The sequence below is a fragment of the Bufo gargarizans genome, chromosome 10 (genome assembly GCF_014858855.1).
Source record: "Bufo gargarizans isolate SCDJY-AF-19 chromosome 10, ASM1485885v1, whole genome shotgun sequence".
Classification (NCBI taxonomy): Eukaryota; Metazoa; Chordata; class Amphibia; order Anura; family Bufonidae; genus Bufo; species Bufo gargarizans.
The window spans coordinates 51,529,909-51,556,792 of NC_058089.1; the positions used below are offsets into that span (position 1 = coordinate 51,529,909).

General features: G+C 44.1%; 1 protein-coding gene across 1 annotated transcript in view; it reads left to right on the forward strand.

The window, feature by feature from the left end:
- The window catches only part of LOC122920482 (solute carrier family 13 member 1-like), a 51,323-nt gene that overhangs the window by 17,067 nt on the left and 7,372 nt on the right, over positions 1 to 26,884 (forward strand). The window contains exons 4-10 of the mRNA XM_044270011.1: positions 10,686 to 10,861; positions 11,876 to 11,912; positions 15,656 to 15,701; positions 18,028 to 18,066; positions 19,095 to 19,243; positions 22,206 to 22,325; positions 26,586 to 26,684. Coding sequence (XP_044125946.1) covers positions 10,686 to 10,861; positions 11,876 to 11,912; positions 15,656 to 15,701; positions 18,028 to 18,066; positions 19,095 to 19,243; positions 22,206 to 22,325; positions 26,586 to 26,684 — 666 coding nt within the window. The remainder of the gene's footprint in view (positions 1 to 10,685; positions 10,862 to 11,875; positions 11,913 to 15,655; positions 15,702 to 18,027; positions 18,067 to 19,094; positions 19,244 to 22,205; positions 22,326 to 26,585; positions 26,685 to 26,884) is intronic.

Consider the following 26,884-nt stretch of genomic DNA (forward strand, 5'->3'; position numbering starts at 1 on the left):
GAATGTCTGGGATAGGAACAGCCCTTTACCATTTCCTACAAAAAACTGACTACATAGCCAGGTTTGTGGCTAAAATCTGACTAGGAGAGGCGCAAGTCTTAAAAATGGGGAGTAATCCTGGTCTTTCATAGAGTATGATCTAATCACTGGCTGTAATATTCCAGTTGGGGCAGGTGTTTAACATTGTAGTGTATTACACATATCCCAGACAGTGAAGGGGTTAAAGGGGCAACCAAATTCATTATATTGTTCCAGTGCATCTAAAAAGAAGCAACTTGGCAAATGGTTTTAATTAAGATTCACCCATCGTTTGGTGTCCGCAGCTTCGGTGCAGACCGATATACTTACATGGTAACAGACCAGCTCTGCAGGCGGATTCCACTGTCATCCGTCGGTTTCCTCTTCTTGCCAACGTTGCCATAGGTTGGCTAATTAGAGGTATGTCCTGAGTGCACTGGATAGAGGGTCTGACCTGCGACGGTCTGTGCACTTCTGTAGCTAAGCAAGGGAAACGATAGATCTCTAGTGTCATAGACATTGCATTCAAATCTGGACGCCAACTGGAACAGCCCTTGAAGTCTCCTGCACTTCAGTATTTTGACTTCCTGGCAGTGAAAATAATGTGACTATTATTATGTTTTCGTTTTTTTTAATCTCTTATGCCAGGAGTTATGTCTTCTCCTCCCGAGAACGAGCATTTAGTACCTTGACAGTAAAACTCATAATTTTTTTTAAATGCAGTCAGTGACATCTGTAACGGAAGTTAGATACCTATCATTCTGTGAAATCTCCTGTACCCGCTATCTGGCTTTAAACTTTAATGCAACAGAAATCTGATAATGAAGATGGTTCTGCTTTGAGGAGAAGACCTTTATGTAAAGTGCCCTTAAAGGGGTCCTCTCACTTCTGCAAATAGCATTTATCATGTAGAGAACGTTAATACAAGACACTTACTAATGTATTGTGATTGTCCATATTGCCTCCTTTGCTGGCTTCATCCATATTATTTTTTAATTTTTTTTTCCATGACATTATACACTTCTCATTTCCGGGGGCTATGACCACCCTGTAATCGAGCATCGGTGGTCGTGCTTGCACACTACAGGTAAAAGTGACGGTGTCTGTGGTGGCCGGGACTGTGGGAGCGGACATAACGCAATCGCAGCACCCGTCCTGACTACCTTTGTATCCGTGGTGCTCATGAAAACGAGTAGTGTCTACCGTGATGGAAAAATGAATGAAGCCAGCAAAGGAGGGAATATGGAGAATCGCAATACATTAGGGAGTGCCTGGTATTCACTTTCTCTACAGGATAAATGCCATTTGTGGAAGTGAGAGGACCCCTTTAAAGTGAACCTCCACCTTTTTGTGCCCCATCTTTTAAAGCATTTTGTACATTTTTAGTATGTCTTTGGCCTCATGCAGACGACCGTTGTTTTATTCCGTGTCCGTTGTGACGTTTTTCGTGTCCGTTAAAAACTCGGCTCATGCACCGTTTGCCATCCGCGTCCGTGATCCGTGGTTCCAGTCCGTCAAAAAAATATAACCTGTCCTATTATTTTCGCGGAAAACGGTTTGCGGACCCATTTAAGTCAATAGGACCGTTAAAAAATGCGGAGGCACACAAGATTGTCGTCCGCGTCCATTTTTTTCCTATCATTTGCATGGCAAACCTGTCTTAGACTTTTTTTTTTTTTTACTTTCCTTCATGTCTGGTGATCCTCCAAAAATAAAGGAAGACACACGGAAACAAAAACGGAAACGGATCACGGAACAATGGAACCCCATTTTGCGGAACGGAACACAACAACGGTCGTGTGCATGAGGCCTAAATAGCAGTCAGTGCTCAGTGTTTCTGACAGAACTTCCAATCCCCTGCGTAGATGTAAAATGATGGGTTTCTTCAGCCACCACTAAGGGGTGCTTTGGAGCAAACTGCAGTCGTATGAAATAGCTCCCTCTAGTGGTGGCACCTCATAAAAATGTTACACGAAGTCTGTCAGTCCCAAATTCACCTTTTAAAGTGTACACCCAGCCTGATGGGGCTGCCTGCCAGAACCAATACTGCAATCCAGAGAAAATCCTCTGTGGCTGGGCCCTATTCGCTCAGTGCACCATAGCTCTGGCCCTTTCCACTGCCATCCCTTTGACAGGGCTAGGCTTTCGCCTTCTCAGTGTGCCTCTGCCCACACGTCCCCAACCGGTAAGACTTTACTGCAGATTACTAGCAATTAATTTGTGAACTTCTATCAGGAATAACAGAGGGATGGCACAGCATAGTCAGAAGAGTAGATGCTCCAGAATTGTTACATGGGGATGCAAGTAGCTACTAAATCAGGCATGTCCAAACTGTGGCCCTCCAGCTGTTCCAAAACTACAACTCCCAGCATGCCTGTATAGCTTACAGCTATTAGGGCATGCTGGGAGTTGTAGTTTTGCAACAGCCAGAGGGCCGCAGTTTGGACATGCCTGTACTAAATGATAGTTGTCAGGAGAGGGGACGGGTGCCCTTTAAACGCCATGGATGCTACTTCCGTTACTGATGGGGGGGGGGGGGGGGTACTATTACATGGGTAAAGTGTGACTACACCAAAACGTAAACGTGGCTGCAGCAAACCTCCACATCCTGTTCTCTTGTGTGTCGCACTCTCTGAAAGTACCATGAAGCTGAGATATGTTACAGGTGACCTTGAGTGACCAGTGTCATACACAGCTCTGCGATGTGAGGACTCGAGGAGCCATGATCTGTGCCCTAGTCATAGACCCTTGTTACTGTCACATTGGGAGACTGAGCCGCTAGGTTAAAGGGGTTGTCTCATCTCGCAGTTACCAGGGCTAGGCTAAACCCCGATCACCAGGCTGGCACTGCGCTGTTTCAGTAGCGCCCATTGCAGTGCATGGGAGCTATGGAAAGAGTGTAGCACATTAAGCTACTCTGTACCGCCCATGGACTGCAATGGGGGCTACTGCCACCCTGCTTCCTGACCTCCTGGCGAGATGAGACGACCCCCTTTAATTAACGGTGACCTGATTGTGCTATACCTTAGTGGTGACCACTAGCCATGCAGGACTGTTCGGTATTTTCTGCTAATCCGGTATTGGAACTAGTTAAACCCAGTGCTCCATAAGCAAGAAATCAAAATGGCTGGGTTATAGGAATGAAGAAGGTTTTCATTTGCCATCTTGTGCTGATCAATTTAACCCTTTCTACCCCGGGCCAGTCTTCACCTTCCTGCCCAGGCCATTTTTTGCAAATCTGACATGTCACTTTATGTGGTAATCAGGGGCGGATTAAGTGCATGATAGGCCCGGGGCTGTCCACCCAACTTGGGCCCCCACCCTCCATTTTAGTTTATTTATTTTTTTGTATGAAGAGGCTGCGGTGCTTCATGGGCGCCACAGTCTCTTCTTAGGCCATATGACATCTTCAGACTAAAAAAAATACCCCAAATTAGATCCTAAACTGAAAAATCTGGTCGCCAAATTAAAAATACATATAATTGTAATAAAAAAGACATGGAGGAGAATACAGCACCACATACCTCTTACATCCAGTGACATCTCCTGTCATGTAGATCTTCTCTTTCCTCTTCTCCTCCATTTGACCCAGACCACCATGGCAAATTCTTTCAGCCGCATCTCGTCTCTACAGTTTGTAACACAGACACCGTTAGAATTCTAAATTTTTCCATCAACCTCCTCATCCTGGTGTCCCCACAGTGTCATCCTGCTGCCACCCCCAATACTGTGCCCGTTGTGCTCCCCAATGCCCCAGGAACTATACTGCTAAAAAAAAATAGTGACCCTAATAGACATAATTGGGGTAATTTATCAAACTGGTGTAAAGTAGAACTGGATTTCCAAAAGAGCTGTCAAATATGAAAGGTGGCATCTGATTGGCTGCTATGGGCAACTAAGCCAGTTTTGCATTACATCAGTTTGATAAATTAACCCAAATGTTCCTATAGTGTCCACAGCAGCTATAATGTCCCCTAGAGTGCCCCCCAGTAATAATAACACCCTATATTGTGCTCCAGGTAATAATCCCTGTATAGTGTCCCCAGAAATAATAGAATTGCCCCTACAGTGCCTCCCCAATAGCAACACCCCCCATATAGTAATTTCCACCACACTGCCCCCACATAGTAATCCCCCCATAGTAATTTGCCCCCACACAGTAATTTCCCCTAAACTGCCCCCATATAGTAGTTTGCCCCCACATAGTAATTTCCACCACACTGTTCCCACATAGCAATTTCCCCACACTGCCCCACATAGTAATTTGCCCCCACTTAGCAATTTTCCCACATAGCAATTTCCCCACACTGTCCCCACATAGAAATTACCCCACACTGTCCCCACATGGCAATTTCCCCCACACTGCCCCCACACACAATAGTTTCCCTCACACTGCCCCCACATAGTAATTTGCCCCCACACTGCCCCATATAGTAATTTGTGCCCACATAGCAATTTCCTCACACTGTCCCCACATGGCAATTACCCCCACACAATAGTTTTCCCCACACTGCCCCATATAGAAATTTGCCCCCACATAGTAGTCCCTCCCATAATAATTTGCCCCCACATTGCCCCATCTAGTAATTTTCCCCCACATAGTAGTCCCTCTCATAATAATTTGCCCCCACATAGTATTCCCTGCCATAATAATTTGCCCCCACACAGCAATTTGCCCCCACACTGCCCCATCTAGTAATTTGCCCCCCATAGTATTCCCTCCCATAATAATTTGGCCCCATACAGCCCCCACATTCCCCCCATGTACTCGATTTATCTTCCCTAATATGTCCTCCTGTGTCCCCCCCCCCCCCCCCCCCAAAGTAGGCACATGAAATAAAAAAAATGAACAAAAAATGAAAAGACAAATACTCACCTATGTCCAGGGCCAGGCGCTTGCTCGCAGAGGAGGGCGGGATGAGTCAGGCGCGTCACAGTGCTGCGTCCCGGCACAGGCCCGCGATGACGTCATCACGCACGCCTGCGCCGGGATTTCACTACCACATAGGCCTCAGGCCTACAAGGCCTGAAGCCTATGGCGGTGATCGGCGACTGGACAGGGAGCAATGCCGCAGTATGTGGGCGTTCGGGTCAGCGTTGGGGCCCCCCAGCGGTGCTGGGCCCGGGGCTGCCGACCCGAACGTCCCTATTGTAATCCACCACTGGTGGTAATAACTTTTGGAACACTTTTACTTATCCAGGCCATTCTGAGACTGTTTACTCGTGACACATTGTACTTCACAACCGTGGTAAATTTGAGTAAATTTCTTTTCCCTTTTTTATTTATAAAAAAAAATAAAAATTCTCTACATTTTAATTTCTCTACCTTTTTTGAAACAGCTGGTAATGCCTGAGAAAATATTTCCGTCATCATTCCCCATGTCCGCTTTATGTTGGCATCATTTTGTAAATGTTATTTTTTTTTTTTTTTTGTCTTGGGTAGGATCTCATTTTTTGCAGGATGAGATGGCAGTTTAATTGGTACCATTTTGGGGTACATAGGACTTTTTGATCGCTTGGTATTACACTTTTTGTGAGGGAAGGTGACCAAAAAATGGGTCTGATCCCCTGTACAATGCATTTCAATACTTCTGTATTGTAATGCATTGGCTTTAAGTGAAATACTCACTGTAATACACTTACAGCTTCCTGCGTTTTTTGTTTGCGGATCCGTGTTTTGTGGACCGCAAAATTCATACGGTCATGTGTATTAGCCCTAAGAGTAAGTTCACACACGCGTATTTGCAATCTGTATATGGCTCGGATTGTATGTACTGGAATCTGCTGCTAATGAATAGATGGCTGAATAATTTCTATCAGTATTTGAAATCCGCAGCATGTCCGAGTTTTGTGTGTATTTGTTTCCAAATATGCACATTGCTGTCTATGGGAGTACATTCATGCAGGGAGGAAAGAATACGCAAGTAAATCTGGATGAAATCCTGAAGCAATACTGATGGTATATCATCAGGAATCTGTGTATAATCCAGAGCCAGAAACTGACGCATTTCAATATGCTCGTGTGAATAGACCTTTTGTTGCAGGTTTTTCAGCCCAAGCCAGAAGTGGATCCATCCTTTCTTTAATATTTCCCATTTCTTTTTTAATCCAGAAATGGGAAATATTAAAGGAAGGATGGATCCACTTCTGACTTTAGCTCGAAAATTGTCCTCCAAAACTGCGCCCAAAAAGTCTGTGTGAATTTACCTGTAGAAAAAAACATTTTTTCTTTTTTTTTTCTTTTTTTTTCTTCTTAAAATTAAAAAAGAAATCATTAAATGCCCATTTCGGGAAAATGTTGTAGATCATCAAAAGCAAAGAACCTTTTTTATTTTTGCTAGGCTGGCGCCGCAGACGGAGAAAAAAATCTATTTCTATGCAGGTTTTGTGGATGTAAACACTGGCTTTGCACTTCACCCTCTGTAAATACCGGACATTTAAAGGGATTTACAGGGTTAGGGGAAAAAAGAAGGGTCTGCTACCCCCCCCCCCCCCTCCCCTTCAAAGCAACAGCACCAACATAGGCAGTGTCTGTGTCTGGTATTGCAGCCATATCCCATTCACTTGATTTGGGAACGAGCTGCAGTAAGACACAGGAGTGCAATTATAAAATATATATTATATTTGCAGTCCAGTGTCTTGCTGCAGTAAGACACTATGTTGGTGCTGTTGCTTTGGGGGGTAAGGGGTTAGCATCCCCCCCCCTTTTTTTTTTTTTTTTTTTTTTTTTTTTTTTCTTCCCTCTAACCTTGTAAATCTCTTTAAATGTCCAGGTATTTACAGAGGGCGAAGTGCAAAGCCAGTGTTTGCATCCACAAGACCTGCAGAGAAATATAGATTTTTCTCTGTCTGCGGCGCCAGCCTAGCAAAAATAAAAAAGGTTCTTTGCTTTTGATGATCTGCAACATTTTCCCGAAATGGGCATTTAATGATTTCTCAGGAGAGAGGAAAATGAAAAGCTTTTCAAATCTGCAATGTGTTTTGTGGCTCTGGGCATTTAATTGCAGTTCCATATGGCCCTATCTGTGGTAATCTGTGCAGGGGTCTCACGTGGGTGTCCACCAATAACCGGGGGTAAGACGTCACCTGCACCAGTGTCATGTTACAGGCTGATGATCCCAATGTGGGAACTGTACGCCGGCCTACTGCACACAGCATCGCTGCTTCTAGTGGGGAGATAAGCGGCTGCCCTGATGTTGTCTTATTCATCGTGCGAGCAATGGCACTTTTCTTAAAGCTTATAAAAGTGATTTTATTGTGATCCACTCATAGTTAAAGAGGACCTGTTATATTATTCCTAACAATCTGCAATGAAGGTCCAGCTGGGTGTTACCAGTTGGGGTTGTGTCCCTGCACAGTTTGACACTGGCAGCACTTATCAGATAATGTCAGACTGTGCAGGGAAACATCCACAACTGGTAACACCCAGCTGGACCTTCATTGCAAACTGCTAAAAATTCATTATTATTCCTGCTAGAAGTAATGAAACGACTGGCACACCATAGAGTCATAAGAATAAATGCTCCAGAATTGTTATTACAATTGCAAATTGCAGAGCCGCAAAACGCTGACACCAGCCATGTACATTCAGTATTTTGCAGACCGGACATGGCCGGCACTATGGAAGAAATGCCTATTCTTGTCCGTGGCTGCGGACAAGAATAGGATATGCTCTATATTTTTTGCGGGGCTGCGGAACGGAACTACGGATGCGGACAGCACATCTTTTGTGGCCCTATTGAAATGAATGGGTCCGCAAAATTGCGAAACGGATGCAGACCCATTCATGCGGACGTGTGCATAGACCCTAAAACAGACATATCAGGAGAGGTGACGGGTTGTCTTCAGGTGTTTTTGGCTATCCTCTTAACTGCGTATATGGGAGGTAAAGTAAAGATTAAGGGAGCAAAAAGTTAGATACGAAAGTACATTCAGATAAGATAAATTTAAAGGGGTTTTCCTCTAACATTAACTTTTTTCTGCAGAAAGGCCTCTGAAACAGAAGATTTATACTTGCCTGGTCCTCTCTGCCTCCACTCTCTCAATCATCCTGTCCCTGCACGGTTTACATCTGGCTGGCTATGGACATGGTCACATGCATCTGCCCAGCCAATCGCTGACTTCAGCAGTGATGTGGACACAAGCAGCATATCCCTGCTGAAGCCAGTCATTGGCTGGAGAGATGCCTGTGACTTTGCCCATGGGCAACCGGATGTAAACCATACAGAGAGTGGAGGCAGCACGGAGCGACGTGGAGCAGGTAAGTATGCATCTTCTGTTTCAGGGACCATGCTGCAGGAACTCGTTAAAAACAAACAAACAAAAAAAAAAACTGTTTTACCGGAAACTCCTTTAGGGCTCATTCACACGACTGTATGGCCGTGGTGCCCATATTGCAGTCTGCAATACATGGTCACTGTCCATGTGCACTCCATGCTGCGGATGCATACCTATTGACTTGAATGGGTCTGCGATCCACCAAAAATGGGAAAGGGCCGATCTTTTGCCAGCTGAGGCACGGATCAGAAGCCACGGAAACGCTCAAAAGCGCTTCCGTAGGTTTTCGGGTCTGTGCTTCTGTACCGCAAATGATAGGACATGTCCTATCTTTTTCCGGTATATTGCGGACCTATTCAAGTCAGTGGGTCCGCACCGCAATAAGGGGTTCATGCGACCGGTGTCCATGTATTGTTGGCCGCTATTTGCGGTCTGCAACGCTAGTGTGGCGACCATATGGTCGTGTGAATGACCCTTTGAGGGGATGCTTTTGTGTGACAGTGACGCATTCAGTAAAGACGCCTTAAAGAGAAGGAGGGAGGGGGTTCTCTAGATGGACAGACACATTTTGTAGGGGGCTCTCCGCCCTGATTAAAAGGGGGCATCCCACTATTATATTTATGTGCCATAGCAGAGCATATGCATAGGGGTTCTCTTTCCCAGAAAACCCCTTTAAGTCCACTTTGCATTGGTGTACCGGGCTGGTGCCACTGATTTTAAGAAGGATTGTAAGAACTATTCTTGCTCTCAAATACCGAAACCCTGACTGCAAAGTAAAGGGCTCCCTTCAAGTCACTGGGATTTTCTGGTATCCTTCTGAATAAACGGATCCAGCATGGATATTATGTATGGCTTTCACAAGCCCTGGTTCTCCTGTCTTTCCTAGACTTCGATCAGGACGACATTTTACGGCGATAAATATTCACACGTTCAGACGTTAATTAACGTGAAGTGCCGAGAGCCACCTGGGTATTGACGCGCTGTATATAGCCTATGCAGATGCGCTCCGCACTATGTATGCAGCATTAAATATTGATGCTGTGTACACGGCTCCTGCCTCCAGACGGGGGGGGGGGGGGGGGCGGTGACTAGCTTTTTGCTGTAGTCCTCCAGGCTGTTTCATCACTTAAGTGCAGGAACGCCATCTCTGACCACATCGTGGTAGTTTACGATTAATGTCAGAACACAGCGCCACAGGTCTCGCTGCAGTAAGAAGCTGACCCCATTTTATACAGAGGAGCGTAGTGAGCCGGAGAAGCTATAGATTGCACAGCTGGTAACCAGCATGTCGTATTTGTGCCCAGCACAGGTGAATAATGTGGTGCATAAAAAGCCTACCACTTTGAAATAAAGTGGAGCAGAACTTAAAGTTTTTTTTCCAAGACTTTGATATTGACGCCCTATCCTTAGAATATGTCCTCCATACCATAATGGCGGAGTCCGAATGGCGTTCACCCCCGATCCGCTGACGGCAGAGCACACCATGCACTGGAACCAGGCACAGCTCCATGTGCCGCGGCTCTTTGCAGCAGCTCAGCCCTATACAAGTAAATGGGGGCATAGCTGCAGTAACCAGACGCGGCCACTATACGGTATATGGCGCTGTGTGTTCTGCAATCGGCTGATTTGGGAAGGGGGGGGGGGGGTTGATGACCTAGTAGTCTAACGGTGTAAAATATGCCAGTTGATATCTGGTTAATACTGACTCTAATGGGTTGTCCAGGCTTAGAATAAAAGGTTCTGCCTTATTCACTTTCATGGGAATGAGCTGCGGTAGCAGGCTACTCAGACAAGAGTAGTGCTGTTATGGGGGGAAAATCAGACCCCTTTTTTTTTTTTTTTCTCTAAGCCTGGAGAGCCGCTTTTAGTTGTACTGAATAACTTCTTTAAAGATGTTGTCCTACGAAAAATATTCTATCGTTTTCAAACCAGCTCCTGGATCTGAATACTTTTTTTTTTAATTGCATGTAATTAAAAATTTAGCATAGCCACTAAGTTGTGCAATAAAATGTATCTGTCTAGCGCCACCTGCAGTTTGTTTTTCTTCTTATTTCTTTGTCCAGCTCACTGAGAAGGTCGCACATGCTCTGTTTTATCCTTCAACTGCCCCCTGAGCTGTGATAGGGAGAGCTGAGACACGCCCCCTGAGCTGTGATAGGGAGAGCTGAGACACGCCCCCTGAGCTGTGATAGGGAGAGCTGAGACACGCCCCCTGAGCTGTCAGCTCGATATAAATCTAGCAGAGCAATGAATGTGGAGATCTCTGGATCCATGTGAGGTACAGGGCTGGTTCTAGCTTTGTTATAAAGAAATTGTCATGTACTGTAGGATGTCTTATTTTTTTACATTAAACACCTTTTTAAGTACTGGTTTCTTGTTTTGTCTCTCAGGCTCTTACTGGGATTCATGAGCTGCACCTCTCTGTTGTCCATGTGGTTGAGTAATACTTCTACGGCAGCTATGGTGATGCCCATTGTGGATGCCGTTCTGTGCCAGCTCAACAGCGCTGAACCCGAGGAGAAAGCCTTAACCAATACTAGTCCAAGCCGGCCACCAAGCAATGAAAGTATGTGTAGAGAATCGGTGATATATGTGAATTAAATGGAGAAGTTGTCCAGATTCATGAAGAGACCTTTACTTACCTAGCAGGTCCTGCGCTGCTGTTTCGCTTCTTCTGGCTGGGCTATGTTAACCCGTCTGCAGTGGTGACGTCACGTTGCACAGCTGAGGTCAGTCAGTGGCTGCAGCAGTGACACCATGTCAACAACTCGTGACCACTGCAGCCAATGACTGACCTCATCTGTGCACTGCTTGAGGGCAGTGATTGGCTGCAGTGGTTGTGTGTTGTTGCATCGCTACTGCAGCCAGGTTAACATAGACCTACTAGGAGAAACAGAGCAGCCGCACTGGATCAGCAAGGTAAGTGTTAATTTTTATTTTATTCTTTTTTAATATATCATTCATGCCCTGAGTGTTGTCTCGTTTCTGCCTGAAAACTGACAACCCCTTTTACTGTTCCTGAAACTAAAGATTTCTGCATATAAAGTCAATAAAACATGCCAAGCAAAATGTCTTTAATCCATCATCAATAGGACCTGGCGGGTGCCAGATAATAAAATATTATGGATTATTTGAGGAGTATAGAAGGGTGTATATAAAGGACACCAGTAAGAGTAGAGGATCTAGCGATAGATGGCCTAGTTTATATATTTATATATAATGCAATATATGCCATGCTAACTTTTATAAAACGGAAAATGCTTCCTATTTGGAAGTCTTCTGCTCCAGGTCCTAACTATTTACATTTATATTGCTTTTCTTTAATAGAAATGCATGCTGAATTACCAGACTTTTTGGATTATTGGATGCCAGCTAAAGCAATTTCACAGTATATACTTAGATTTTTAAGTAGGGGTGTAACTCAGAGCAGTATTCTTATTAGACTCCACCCCCCACCTCTCCTGATGTGATCTGCATTGTATGTAGAGGGAAAGCTCTGATACCAATTTGTCTTATTGTAATATTTTATTGAAAATATACTTTTTTTAAATGTTATTTCTTGTCTATGTTTCCTATTCAGACACTACAAAGATTGATCTTGCATCTTTGCCTGAAAGGTAAGAGTCTAGGCGGAGGTATCTTCTGACATGTCAGAAGAATAGTTAAAGGGCTTGTGCCAAGAAAAATATACTACATTTTTCAAACCTGCACCTGGATCTGAATATTTTTGGGACTGCATGTAATTTAAAAAAATTTGTATAGTCGGTGAGCTATTCAATAAAATGTATCTGCTTAGCGCCACCTGCTGTTTGTTCTTTTTTTATTTTGTATTTCTTGTCCACCTCACTGAGGGGGTCGCACATGCTCAGGCTGGTTCTAGCTTTGTTAGAAACATATTGTCTTGTACTATGTAATGTCAGATTTTTCATTTTTTTTTTGCATCAATCATGCCATAACTCCTTTAACCACCTCCGGACCGCCTAACGCAGATCTGCGGTCCGGAGGTGGCAGCTGTGCGCTCAACGACGCATATACGCGTCATCTCGCGAGATTTCCTGTGAACGCGCGCACACAGGCGCGCGCGTTCACAGGAACGGAAGGTAAGAGAGTGGATCTCCAGCCTGCCAGCGGCGATCGTTCGCTGGCAGGCTGGAGATGTGATTTTTTTTTTAACCCCTAACAGGTATATTAGACGCTGTTTTGATAACAGCGTCTAATATACCTGCTACCTGGTCCTTTGGTGTCCCTTTTGTTTGGATCGACCACCAGAGGACACAGGGTAGCTCAGTAATAAGTAGCACCAAACACCACTACACTACACCCCCCCCCCCCCCCTGTCACTTATTAACCCCTTATGAACCCCTGATCACTTCAGTATACACTCCCTGATCACCCCCCCCCCCCCCGGTCATTGATCACCCCCCTGTCATTGATCACCCCCCTGTAAGGCTCCATTCAGACATTTTTTTTTGGCCCAAGTTAGCGGAAATTTTTATTTATTTTTTTGTTTTCTTACTAAGTCTCATATTCCACTAACTTGTGTCAAAAAATAAAATCTCACATGAACTCACCATACCCCTCACGGAATCCAAATGCGTACATTTTTTTTAGACATTTATATTCCAGACTTCTTCTCACGCTTTAGGGCCCCTAAAATGCCAGGGCAGTATAAATACCCCACATGTGACCCCATTTCGGAAAGAAGACACCCCAAGGTATTCCGTGAGCGGCATATTGAGTCCATGAAAGATTTAAATTTTTGTCCTAAGTTAGCGGAAAGGGAGACTTTGTGAGAAAATACAAAAAAAATCAATTTCCGCTAACTTGTGCCAAAAAATAAATAAATTCTAGGAACTCGCCATGCCCCTCACGGAATACCTTGGGGTGTCTTCTTTCCAAAATGTGGTCACATGTGGGGTATGTATACTGCCCTGGCATTTTAGGGGCCCGAAAGCGTGAGAAGAAGTCTGGGATCCAAATGTCTAAAAATGCCCTCCTAAAAGGAATTTGGGCCGCTTTGCGCATCTAGGCTTCAAAAAAGTGTCACACATCTGGTATCGCCGTACTCAGGAGAAGTTGGGGAATGTGTTTTGGGGTGTCATTTTACATATACCCATGCTGGGTGAGATAAATATCTTGGTCAAATGCCAACTTTGTATAAAAAAATGGGAAAAGTTGTTGTCTTTTGCCAAGATATTTCTCTCACCCAGCATGGGTATATGTAAAATGACACCCCAAAACACATTCCCCAACTTCTCCTGAGTACGGCGATACCAGATGTGTGACACTTTTTTGCAGCCTAGGTGGGCAAAGGGGCACATATTCCAAAGAGCACCTTTCGGATTTCGCAGGCCATTTTTTTTTTACAGATTTTGATTGCAAACTTCTTCTCACGCATTTGGGCCCCTAGAATGCCAGGGCAGTATAACTACCCCACAAGTGACCCCATTTTGGAAAGAAGACACCCCAACGTATTTTGTGATGGGCATAGTGAGTTCATGGAAGTTTTTATTTTTTGTCACAAGTTAGTGGAATATGAGACTTTGTAAGAAAATAAAAAATAAAAAATCATAATTTTCCGCTAACTTGTGACAAAAAATAAAAAGTTCTATGAACTCACTATGCCCATCAGTGAATACCTTTAGGGTGTCTACTTTCCGAAATGGGGTCATTTGTGGGGTGTTTGTACTGTCTGGCCATTGTAGAACCTCAGGAAACATGACAGGTGCTCAGAAAGTCAGAGCTGCTTCAAAAAGCGGAAATTTAAATTTTTGTACCATAGTTTGTAAACGCTATAACTTTTACCCAAACCATTTTTTTGACCCAAACATATTTTTTTTTTATCAAAGACATGTAGAACAATAAATTTAGCGAAAAATTTATATATGGATGTCGTTTTTTTTGCAAAATTTTACAACTGAAAGTGAAAAATTTCATTTTTTTGCAAAATAATCGTTAAATTTCGATTAATAACAAAAAAAGTAAAAATGTCAGCAGCAATGAAATACCACCAAATGAAAGCTCTATTAGTGAGAAGAAAAGGAGGTAAAATTCATTTGGGTGGTAAGTTGCATGACCGAGCAATAAACGGTGAAAGTAGTGTAGTGCAGAAGTGTAAAAAGTGGCCTGGTCATTAAGGGGGTTTCAGCTAGCGGGGCTGAAGTGGTTAAAGATGACCTGTCACCAGTGTCTGTTTTTGTAAATAATTGTGTTCAACATGAAATGACAATTTTGTAGTCGGACTAAAAGTCCTGCATGTCCGACTTTTTAGTCCGGCGGCCTCTCACCGCGAACTGCCGTACTGCGCTGGAGCTTCGTCCCCGTCCCCATTATAGTCAATAGGGACGGAGCGGTGGTCCTGGCGGCACGGCGAAATAGCGGAAGGACGGATCCGACAGGGTGAACAGCCTGTCTGATCCGTCCTGCCGCGAGTGTGAAAGTAGCCTTATGTTTGGACAATCAGAAAACCTTTTGTTGCCCTAATGATATTGATCTAGGTGTGCAGGTCCACCCAAGCCATCCAACAGATGCAAAATAACTTTGAGGTTTACTGGTTCTCAGTCAGATGAGAGCAGGTTTGGAATATCTCATAGTGCACAAGGCTGCATTGTAAGGTATGCTGGCTGTTATCTGTCTCATGGATAGATTAATGTCTTGCACATACCTGGCTTTTTGCATATAGCCTTTGTGTGGTTGTTTATTGTATGTCATACATAATAGGAGTCTAAGACGCATCCAGCTATCCTCTTAATGCTGTTTCCAAACCATTTTGATGGGGTTTCCATCAATTTCTAACCTTTTTCTTGTGAACCAGACACTCTCCTCCTTTCTTTAGAGCAGGGGGTGCCTGGTTTGATGCTGAGGTCTCCCATTGACTTTCATTGTATTAAATTGTACTCGAGCACCCGAAGTATTCGGATCTGCCGAGCATAGCGATTCTTGAGCCGAACAGCAGTTCGGCCGAGCATGCTCGCTGAACACTACTGGTTAGAGCTTAAAGGGCATCTGCCAGCAGATTTGCACCTATGAAACTGGCTGACCCGTTACATGTGCACTTGGCAGTTGAAGGCATCTGTGTTCATATGTGACCGCATTGCTGAGAAAAACAATGTTTTAATGTTTTTAGGACTTGTCTGGACATATTTTTGCTTTCTAGTTTTTGCCACACTTACTTTTGTTAGATTTGCATGAAATCTACAGATACAATTGAAGCAGAACAAGCATTTCGTTGCCTGTAATTTCTTCAGCTGTAATTCTGCACTGGTGAGGGGGAACGGGAAGCAGCCTGAACATCCTCTAGGAAAATGAGATTGACATTTGAATTTCCAATTTTATTTATTTTTTACCTTTTTTGTTTCAGCAATAATATTCTGGATAATGGAATTGCGAACACTGAAGAAAATGAGGTTTGTTGGATCCGTGCAGCCTCGCTCGGCCATTCTCATTCCTGTCTCATGTGCTCCCCTCAGAGGGTTATGTAACCTCGTCGGGGGGAAAGTTACTGTCTTGTTTTTCATTTTTCTCATCAAAGTAGATTTAGGTTTCGAAATACCGTCCCCGCCAAATGAGGTTTTATTCATATCCCGTAGTGTATCATTTGTACTTCAGTATCTAATACCATAAACTGTTGTTTTTTCATAATTTGTAGGAAATGTGCAGTGTTCTGCTTTCATTTCTGTCTGCATTGGATTGGTCACTTTCATAGTAGATTTTCAGAATACCATGACATCAATTGATGGCTTTGTGGCCCTTTAACCACTTCCGACAGACAGTTTTTGTTTTTTCCTTTTTTATCCCTGCCTTCCAAAAGCTATTATATTATTATTATTATTATTATTATTATTTTATTTTTTTATACTGCTTTGTACTCATTTATGAGGTAAATATCATTTATTTTTTTCAGTTGGTCTTTATTAAAAATATGGAGCCCTTTTCTCTGTACAGAGCTGGGATGCTCTTTTAATAGGATGTGAATTTTCTCTCTTCCGTCAGGCAGGGAGCTGAAGGGCTCCTTATCTCTGCTCTTTGACCTTATAACCGCTCATTAAAACCTATTCTAATTTTTAGAAAATTTATTTTTGTAATAAACTATATACAAATATCCGTACACTGCTGACAAGTCAGTACACTATTTGAGTACAGATTCCACTGGGGCTGCAGTGAGTAATATAGAGGCTAGAGCTCACATCACTGCCTCTGCCTGTTCCAGCTTATCTCACTAAGGGCTGTTTCACACGAGCGGATGCCGTGCGTGTCATCCGCAGCATGAATGACAGCCAAGCCTCGCACTGGACAGCAGAGACATGGATCATTAACATGATTGATAATGCTCCGTGCCTCTCTGCTCTTTTTACTACAAAATCACAGGGAGCTAAAGTTGTCACTGTGATTTTGTAGTAAAAAGATCAGAGAGGCACGAAGCATTATCAATCATGTTAATCTGTGTCTCTGCTGTCCAGTGCGGGGCTTGGCTGTCATTTACGCTGCGGATGACATGCATGGATTCCGCTCGTGTGAAACAGCCCTAAGGGTTCATGCACACAGCCGTTGCCCGGCCATGCCTGTATTGCGGCCCACAATCCAATTCACTTGACATGTTCTATTTATTTATTTTTTTGCGGTGCGCACAGATCATGGACCCATTCAAGTTGAATAGGTCTGCATTGGTCTTTGGCAGCCGCACGGATGGTTCCTGTGCATTGGGGACCGCAAATTGCAGTCCCCAATGCACGGAACGGCCGGCACATGAGCCCTAAGAGCTCTGCAGTAAGATGACAGCCCTGAGCAGGGGTGCACCTAGCCTTTCTGCTGCCTGAGGCGAAAATTGAAATTGCGCCTCGCCGCCCAATGCCAATTCCTTTACCTAACCTCTTCCCCCTCGGCTGCCCCTCTTTTGCCCCTACCTGGTGCTGCCTGAGGCTATTGCCTCATTGGTGGTGCACCCTTAGGCCTAAGAGCTTTCAGTAGATTCCCTGACTGCGATGACAACCAGTCTGCAGATTATCTAGAAAGGGGAAATCTAAGGGTTTAAATGACCAGGATCAGAGTTATCTCCAATCCTGATCACTACACGCGAGTGTCAGCTGTATAACATAGTGGGCACCTACTGAACCCAATCTGTATATCCCCTTCTGGCTTCTGCCGTGTGTATATGTATATATTTAGTGGATATTGGTAAGGGGTCAAAGGGAACCTGTGATGTTGAATATATTCTCCAATCTGAGGAAGCATGTTATAGAGCAGGTGAAGCTGAGCAGATCGATATATAGTATTGTGGGAAAACCTTAATTACAGCTTGAAATGTATTGATCTAGACCTCTGCTTCTTCTTTGAGACCGCCCACTGGACTCCTACTCAATGACTGACACCCTTCCCTGTATGGGCTCGCATCCTGAGTTCACTGTGTCGAAGTCCCTGATTAGGACAGTCCACGGGACTGACCCATTTCCCATAAAACTATATCGATCTGCTCAGCTTCTCCTGCTTTATAACGCGCTGCCTGCAGAATGGCCTGCATTTTAATGTGACACGTTCTCATTAAAGGGGACCTGTCCTTTCTCCTGACGAGTCTGTTTTAGTAAATGGGTTTCTTTTAGTTTTTTTCCTCCAAAAAATTTCAATCTGCATCTTTCCTTAGAACTTTTTTTCTTTTTTCCATTTCTGTTATTCCTCCTTTTTAAATGCATTTCTGAATTGACAACTGATATCTGATTAAAAATGACTGTTTTACAGGAGGAGCCAGCATTTGAAAGCCGGAGATATTCCAAACAGGTAACTTGTCCTATGTAGGTGCTTCAGTCTCAAAATGTCCATCTGTTCTGGTGGAACCTGTAGAAATAGACCGTCTTGATGACAACCTTTTTAAAGAGATCGCACAATGTAGGCAGATAAAGTCCTGCAAAAAAAGTGTACACAGGACCATACGGCCGCTATATACAGTATATTTGTGCTTGTCAAAGCTATGGTAGGTTCTACAATCATCAAGGGTCATATGGGTATCATTGACGATATCTCCAGTGCATCTGGAGTAAGACACTGTATAGTCATTTATTGGCTTGCACTTGGGCTCTGGGTGGTGATTTTTGGAGTGTTTGTGTCCTCAGTATTTCCATAGACTAATATCTCCACCCGCTGTTTACTGCCAGGCAGTTAACTTCACCCAATATTTGCTCATACTTTCCCTATTACACCCTGTCTGACAGTTCTTGCAGGACTGACCTCAGGGACGCTATTCATCCTCCGTATAATGGTGTAAACCTCCCTGTGTTGCATGTCCTGAAGATTTTTCCATTGCCACCAGACAAAACAAAAAATTTGAGCCCATAGTTGCTTGACTTGAAACAGATGTGCCAACCTCTCCTGGCATTTTTGAAACAGCTGGTGAGAGATTAGAGGGGCATAGCACGGCCCGACGAGATCAGCTGGAAGCTGGGATTTAATAAGGGAGGGCGAATGCGTGGCAATACCATTTTATGTAGCAAAAGGTGCTGTGCAAAATCTCTAGAAGCCGATACAAGTAGATGAACATGTACTGTAGACTGATATAAACTTCTGTCAGAATAACCTCCCAGATAACCCCATCCGCATCCCTTGCCACTTTGCAAAAGTGGTGAGAAATAAGAAAATCTGCAAATTATTGCAGGACCTGCACCATAATTCGTGACTCTTACAGTGCATTTGGGGAGCAAATCAATTTATAACCCCTCATTAATTGAAGTTTTCATGAGTTGGGGCAGGGTCTGTATGGATATATATTTTAATGCATTTTTAATTTATTTTTTTGCACGGGGGTTTTGCAGACCAAATCTGGGCGTTTCTACAGGACGAAACGTGATCACATGATGTGCAAAGCTTTTTCGCTGGGAATTGCGTATTCTTCCACCATTGGAGGGATGGCCACTCTCACAGGGACCTCCACTAATCTCATATTTATTGAACAGTTTGAAACGTAAGTAGCATTTCATATATTTCAAGTACAATGTAACAGACTTGTCTGCAGTACAATTCATATGTTTCTTAAAGACACTTAACATTAAAGGCTATGTACACCGTTGGCACTTTTTTTATTGCATTTCACTCGCTTTGAGCTAAAATAATTTTTCCATTTGGTCTTTATAAAAAATGTTGAGCGCCTTTCTCTGTACAGCCTTGAGATTTTCTAGTAGCTGCTCTGTTTTTTTTCTTGTGTTCCATCAGGCAGCTCAGCTGACGTCAGGCCTTCTAAACCCTCGTTATAGCTCAATTCTAACCTCCTGATAAGAATGTGGCTTAGGGCTGTATTACTCTGACGGATTTCTGACCAGTCATTGCTTCGATGGCCAATTACACACAGATCTTTTGTTATACACACCAACTATTGGTCTAATTGGACAGAAATTGGTCAGATACTCTGTTGATGTAATAATACAGCCTGAAAAGTGTTTATGACCTTTCAGTAATTTAGAGATGAGTTTTATTAGTGGAAATACTGATTCACACAGCTAGACAAACAGTTAAATCTTTGTGGCAGAACAGTAGAATATTTATTTTTTAATAAAGACCAATTGCAAAAAATGATTTTTAGCCCAAGGTGTGTAAGATGCAATCAAAACAATTTCCCCCGAAGATGTACATATCCTTTAAGCACTAGTGGGGGCATAAAATGAGGGGGAAAAAAAGCATTCTGTCCTCTGTTACTCCTTGTGTTACATCTATCATGGCTTCAGATGGGAGACACTGGTGACTGTTGTCACTGGCTGTGCCTGCCCACTCTATTCCCCTGAAGGGGTTGTCCACTTTGGTTCTGGCTTTCTGACAGACTCCTGTAAGTTGCTGGACCTGCAGAGGGAAGCATATTTACCTGCTCCCTGCCGCCAGGTTTCTACTGTCGTCTGCTGCCAGAGACATGATGGGGTCTGGCTGAAGGTCCCCATAAGGCCTCATGACCGTTGTGTGTTTTGTGGTCCGCAAAACACGGATGGCGTCCGTGTGCGTTCCACAATTTTGCAGAACGGCACGGACCGTTTTTAATATAACTGCCTATTCTTGTCCGCAAAGCGTGGACAAGAATAGGACATGTTATATTTTTTAATTTTTTTGGGCGGACCACGGAACGGAGCAACGGATGTGGACAGCACGCGGAGTGCTGTCCGCATCTTTTGCGGCCCCATTGAAGTGAATGGGTCCACATCCGAGCCGCAAAAACTGTGGCTCTGATGTGGACCAAAACAACGGCCGTGTGCATGAGGCCTAAAGGTGAACAAGCCCTTTACCCTGCTTTCACACCTGAGCGTTTTTGTCGCGCGTTTTTATGCGCGTTTTTTGTAATAGTAAACGCGCGTTTGTGTGATTGACTGCAGTGTCCTATGGCCACAAACGCGCGTCAAAACGCCCCAAAGAAGCTCAAGTACTTGATTATGCGTCGGGCGTTTTACAGCGCGATCGTACGCGCTGTAAAACACCCAGGTGAGAACCATTCCCATAGGGAAGCATTGGTTTTCATGTGTTTAGCGTTTTACAGCGCGTTTGAACGCGCTGTAAAACGCTCAGGTGTGAACTTAGGGTTAAGGTGTGTCGACCAGACTTGCACTGTGCTGGCGTCTAATCCACAGTGTAGGGAGCTTGTCAGAATTCCATTCCCTTTAGACCTCATGCACACGGCCGTTGTTTTTTGGTCCGAATCAGAGCCGCAGTTTTTGCGGCTCGGAGGCGGACCCATTCACTTAAACGGGGCCGCAAAAGATGCAGCTGTCCGCATCTGTTGCTCCGTTACGTGGTCCGCAAAAAAAAATATAACCTTTCCTATTCTTGTCCGCGTTTTGCAGAGACAAGAATAGGCAGGTATATCAATGGCTGTCCGTGCCGTTCCGCGAATTGTGGAACGCACACGGACGCCATCCGTGTTTTGCGGATCCAAAATTTGCGGAAGGCAAAACTAACAACGGTCGTGTGCATGGAGCCTTATATTGCCATTGCATAAAAGCATGTAGGAAAGAAGTGCACCAAATGGTGCATTTTTTTTGTGTGGATTTTGTTGCAAAAACGCTATTGATTTGATGCAGATTCTACACTTTTTACATTACAAAGGGTGAAACTCATATTAAAAATTTGCAGCATAACTTGACATGTTGGAGATTTAAAATGCCCCACGGGTCAGTTTCCACTGTGGATTTTTTATATATTTTTTTTTTTTTTCCCCTGTGGGTGAGTGAGAATTATTAAAAACGTTACTTTGCTGCTACGGTACAACGCTGTGGGTTTGCTGCATGATAATCCTCAATTCAAAATCTGCAGCATTTAATTGGAGATAGTCGCGCATGGTTCATATGCCACAGATTTGCCATTGTGGATTCTCGTGCGCAAATCCGTCAACACCAGCAAAGCGGATGAGAAAAATAGATCTGTGGTGCAGATTTGAAATCTGCACCATGTCAATTTAGGCTGTGGCTCTCCACTGTGGATTTCACCCTTTTGCAGTGGAGAGGGTGAAATCCACAGCCATTTTTGCCACGAATCCGTGTCACATTCGCAGCAGACTTTTCCACTGTATTTCCCGTACTCTAAAGGTTGTCTGATTCAAATATCCTATAGGGCATTCTAAGTTAATAGAAGGAAGTGCCTTATTCTCCATCTACTAGCTGTAGCAGAGGATGGTGGACCCCGCCTGCCCATGTGTTACATAGACATTCCGTTGATTTTAAAGGAGTTCTCCGAAATCTAAAATAAAATGTAGCTGTGGATGGGCATGTGCTGAAACACAATAAAACACCCTGGGATCAGCTTGTATTTGAGACACCCTTCAAATAAAAAAAGCCTTGTCCCAGTATTAGGATCACTGTATCTTGCATAGGATTTCTGCATTTCTTGCACTCTGTAGTGTTGTTATAATGTGCAGATTAGACTTGGTCATTCTTTTCTGTATTTCTCTCCAGACGATACCCCGGATGTCAGTTTGTAAATTTTGGATCCTGGATTGCGTTCTCTTTCCCCATTGCCTTCATTATCTTAATATTTTCCTGGATGTGGATTAACTGGCTTTTTCTGGGCTTTAGGTAACTATTGATGCATATTCAATTTATACGGTGCAAGTATAAGTCAGCGGGGTTTGTAGCATGTCATTTACGGCCTCCTTGAGTTTCCGTTTATAGTGAAAATCAATATGTGAACGGGTATCTCCGAAGGAAAAAGAACCATCTCTCCAGCACCACCTGATGGAAGTGGCTCCCGATGACTCAAAATCTAACTTTTTAACAAGTCTTGGGCCATGCCAAGGGAACATAGCCAAGCCAAATATCCATCTGTAGACCGCTGTTTCAGGGTGCTTGCCCCTCATCAATATGGAGTAGAATTCTGGCTGCCTCAGTGCGATGCCTTGGATGCGGCTTCAGTGTCGGGTACTGGTTCTCCTTAAAGAGACCAGTCCTGTACGGAGACTTACAGGAAGTGCTCCATGGTTTAGAGGCTCAGGGGGTCATTTACTAACCTGAAATACATCTAAATATGGTGTATTTCAGGCGCAGATAGCAGCGCAACTAACCTATCTGCAACTTTAAAATTATGGGCGGAAGAGGGGACAGGCCGGCAGGCCCGTTTTTATATGCCGAAGTTATGGAGAGGCCTGCGCCTCTTCATAACTTTGGCGGATCTGCCGCCAGTTTAGGGCATTATTCAGACCGGCGGCATAAACGCCAGTCTTATAAATGTGGCCCTTAGAGCTTATGCACCCGACCATATATTTGTTTTTCCTGCATCTGATCCGCATTTTTTTTGCAAATCAGACCGATTCACTTCAATGGGGCTGCAAAAGAGCCATATGTCCGTTCCATGGCACCCGGAAAAAAAAAAAAAGTGTCCTATTTATGTCTGTATTACGGACAAGGATAGGAAAGTCCTATATTCTATAGAGCAGTGTTTCCCAACCAGTGTGCCTCCAGCTGTTGCAAAACTACAACTCCCAGCATGCCCGGACAGCCTTTGGCTGTGCGGGCATGCTGGGAGTTGTAGTTTTGCAACAGCTGGAGGCACACTGGTTGGGAAACACTGCTATAGAGGGCAGGATGTGCCATTCTGCTAAATGCAGAACGTGCACGGCCGATATCCGTGTTTTGCGGATCTGCTATTTGTGGACCGCAAAACCGCCTACAGCCGTGTGCATAAGCCCTTATTGGCAGTGCTCCATGGGAAAACAATATGCAAAGAGGTATCTCCCAAGAAAAGAGAACCATCTCGCTGGCTAGAGCCAGTACTCCACCTAAGCTGCGTCCAAGGCATCACACTTGGCCAGAATCCTACTCTGTACTGATGAGGGGCAGGCACCCCAAAACAGCCAAGCCAAATATTCATCCATAGTTGGCTATGTTCCTTTGTCGTGTTCCAAGGCTTGCTAAAAAGATCTACTTGGCAGGAACGGCTTCAGCTCCGCTGTGCCTTCATGAATTATATTGTCGCCCTGATTCTTGCCAATGCAAATGTATGGCTTGGATGAAACTTCCCTGGCCATAGCTTATTGCCAGGGGCTCTTGGAGATAGATGCACTCCTGATCCCCGGGGCGGCTGAAGGTCTTTGTATGAGCAAAAGTCTTTTATCTCTTGTCACCAGTGTTTTTATATCTGTCTACATCTGGGCGGTTAGTGGTGACTGAAGGCTGATACCAACAATTATCTGTTTGCACATCTACAGGCCACATGTGATAAAAATGGTATATTTGTCTTCTTAAAGAGGACCTTTTAGCAACTACTTTCATCCCCCATTGTAAAAATAATTCTGGAGCATCTTATGACTCGTATGAAGTGCCATTCCTTTATTATTCCTTCTAGAAGTTATAAATCGGTGCTGCCAGTATCAGACGGTGCAGGGACACCCCCACCCATCTGGACCTTCATTGCACACTGCTAGCAATTCATTTATTAATTCAATAATTCCTTCCTAAGTTATGGTAGGAGTAATAAAGGAGCGGTACAACATAGTCACCAAAATAGATGCTTCAGATTTTTTTGTTACCAGGGAACATGTCAGGAGAGGTTCCAGGTCCGCGTTAATTCTGTTTTGTATAGAATTTTATTTTGTGATTATAATACTAAGTTGTGCTGTAAGAATGTACTCCTTACAGCTGAGCATTGCAAATTACTGTATAATAACAGATCTAAGCTCCAGATCTGGACCGTCCATGTCGGGGAGCGCTGCTGATACCTGCCACAGTGCCTTCACTAATATGCTGAATGACACTCTGCAGGAGTGCGGATACGTCCCATTGTCACCTGCTGATGTATCCTTCGTTGGGATTTGTTACTAAGGCCTCATGCACACGGCCATTCAGTTTTTTGTGGGCTGCAAAAAACGGAAGCCACCCAAGTGCCTTCCGCAATTTACGGAACGGGCGGACCATTGTAGAAATGCCTATTCTTGTCCGCAAAACGGACAAGAATAGGACATGTTATATTTTATTTGCGGGGCCATGGAACGGAGCAACTCTGTGTACTGTCCGCATCTTTTGCGGCCCCATTGAAGTGAATGGGTCCACACCAGAGCCGCAAAAACTGTGGCTCGGATGCGGACCCGAACAACGGTCGTGTGCATGAGGCCTAAGTGACAGCTGTTCCGGCCACTGGTGAAAAATTGTTCTTTCAAGAGTCTTCAAAAATAATGCTAAATTATATTGGGAAATTCCAGTTTTTTCCAGTGTCTTGCTGTACCCGTAGCCATATGTTGGATAGTACCTTAAGATAGGTCATCAATATCTGAATGGTGGGGGTCTGACTCCTGGCACCCCCCCCCCAGTTGGCTGTTTAAAGAGACCAAGGCACTCTGAGTGCTGCCTTCTTTTTTCTAGGCCATTGACGTCACCTTCATTGGTTACATGACCTAGGTGCAGGTCAAGTGAATCGGCCTGGGCTGCAGTACTGAGCATAGCCACTGTAGACTGAATGGCGCTGTGCTTGGTAAGCTGTGAGGAGGCCACGGTACTCACTGGAGTGCTGCAGCCTCCCGTGAAAGCTGATCGGTGGAGGTCCTTGGCGTCAGGTCGCCACCAGTCTGATATTTAATGACCTTTCCTGAGGAAAGGTCATCAATATCAAAATCTCTGACAACCCCTTTAATTTTGCTTTTGGCCACTAACCCAGAATATATTGTTATGTATAGGATTAGGGCGCTTCTTTTGTTGCATAATGGGGGTCTATAGATTAATATTCAGTAAGTTCCCTGTGTTTTGGCAAAGTAACTGTAGAGAATTTGCAGGAGAAAATGGGGTTTTATACACTTTATAGTAAGAAAATAAAATTAATTTAAAGTGAGCAAAGCAAGTGTTGAACCAAAAATCTGATGGGTACCCTTGTAACTATCATTTATACGAGACCTTGTGCATACTTGCCAACAGTTTTTATTTTGCTGGGACAATCCTGCGAATTGGGGGTGCCAAATGCACTTTTTTGCGGGTGTTGCTGGGTGGTCCTAAGCACAAGGCTTAAATGCCCCAATTTTATTACTTTTTTTGTCTTTTTTAAAGGGCATCTGTCAGCAGATTTGTACCTATGACACTGGTGACCTGTTACATGTACACTTGGCAGCTGAAGGCATCTGTGTTGGTCCCATGTTCATATGTGCCCGCATTGCTGAGAAAAATGTTTTAATATATGCAAATAAGTCTCTTAAGAGCAATGGGGGCGTTGCCGTTACACTTAGAGGCTCAGCTTTCTCTGCAACTGCCGGCATCCTCTGCACTTTGACAGGGCCTGGCAGTGAAAACATGTGAAAGTGCAGAGGGCGCAGCAGTTGCAGAGAGAGCAGAGGCTCTAGGTGTAATGGCAACGCCCCCGTTGCTCCTAGAGGCTCATTTGCATATACAACATCATTTTTCTCAGCAATGCGGACACATAGGAACATGGGACCAGCACAGATGCCTTCAGCTGCCAAGCACACATGTAACAGGTCAGCCAGTGTCGTAGGTGCAAAACTGCTGACAGATGCCCTTTAAGTGCACATCTGGTAAGTGGTAAAAGAATAAATGTACAGGTATTTTACAGGAGCCGAATAGTTCTGGGATAATCCTAGTGAATTACACATCCACATTATGATGGGCATAATAGGTTTATTTAACCCCGTCCAGAAGTGGGTGTTCGTGGGTGGGTCTGTGATGGGGGGGGGGGGGGGAGGGGGTGGCTTAAATGCCCTGATTTATCAACACAAATGTTTAAGTATGTCATTACTACCCTCAAGAAACAAGCAGAAGGACTTGCCATGATGAAATCTAAACTTGTATAACTCTGAGCAGAAATACGTTTCTTTACATTCTACCCCCACGTTCATGTTGCAGCCTAAAGGAAATGCGGTGTTGGCGAAAATCCAAGTCTCCAAGCCATGAGGATTCAAGAAACATTTTGAGACAAGAATATGAAAAACTTGGCCCCTTGAGGTATTTAGTTATAGCAGATATACCCTATATACATAATCGCGCAGTATATTACTTTTCACTGCACCAAAATGTACGGTACAATTGTTATCTATCTGCAGGGTTATATTTACAGCTACCAGAGGATGAAGGAGACTGACTGGGAACTTTACTTATAGCTGACGTACGGAGGAAAACTGACTGGGGGCTGCCAGAGGGGGAAG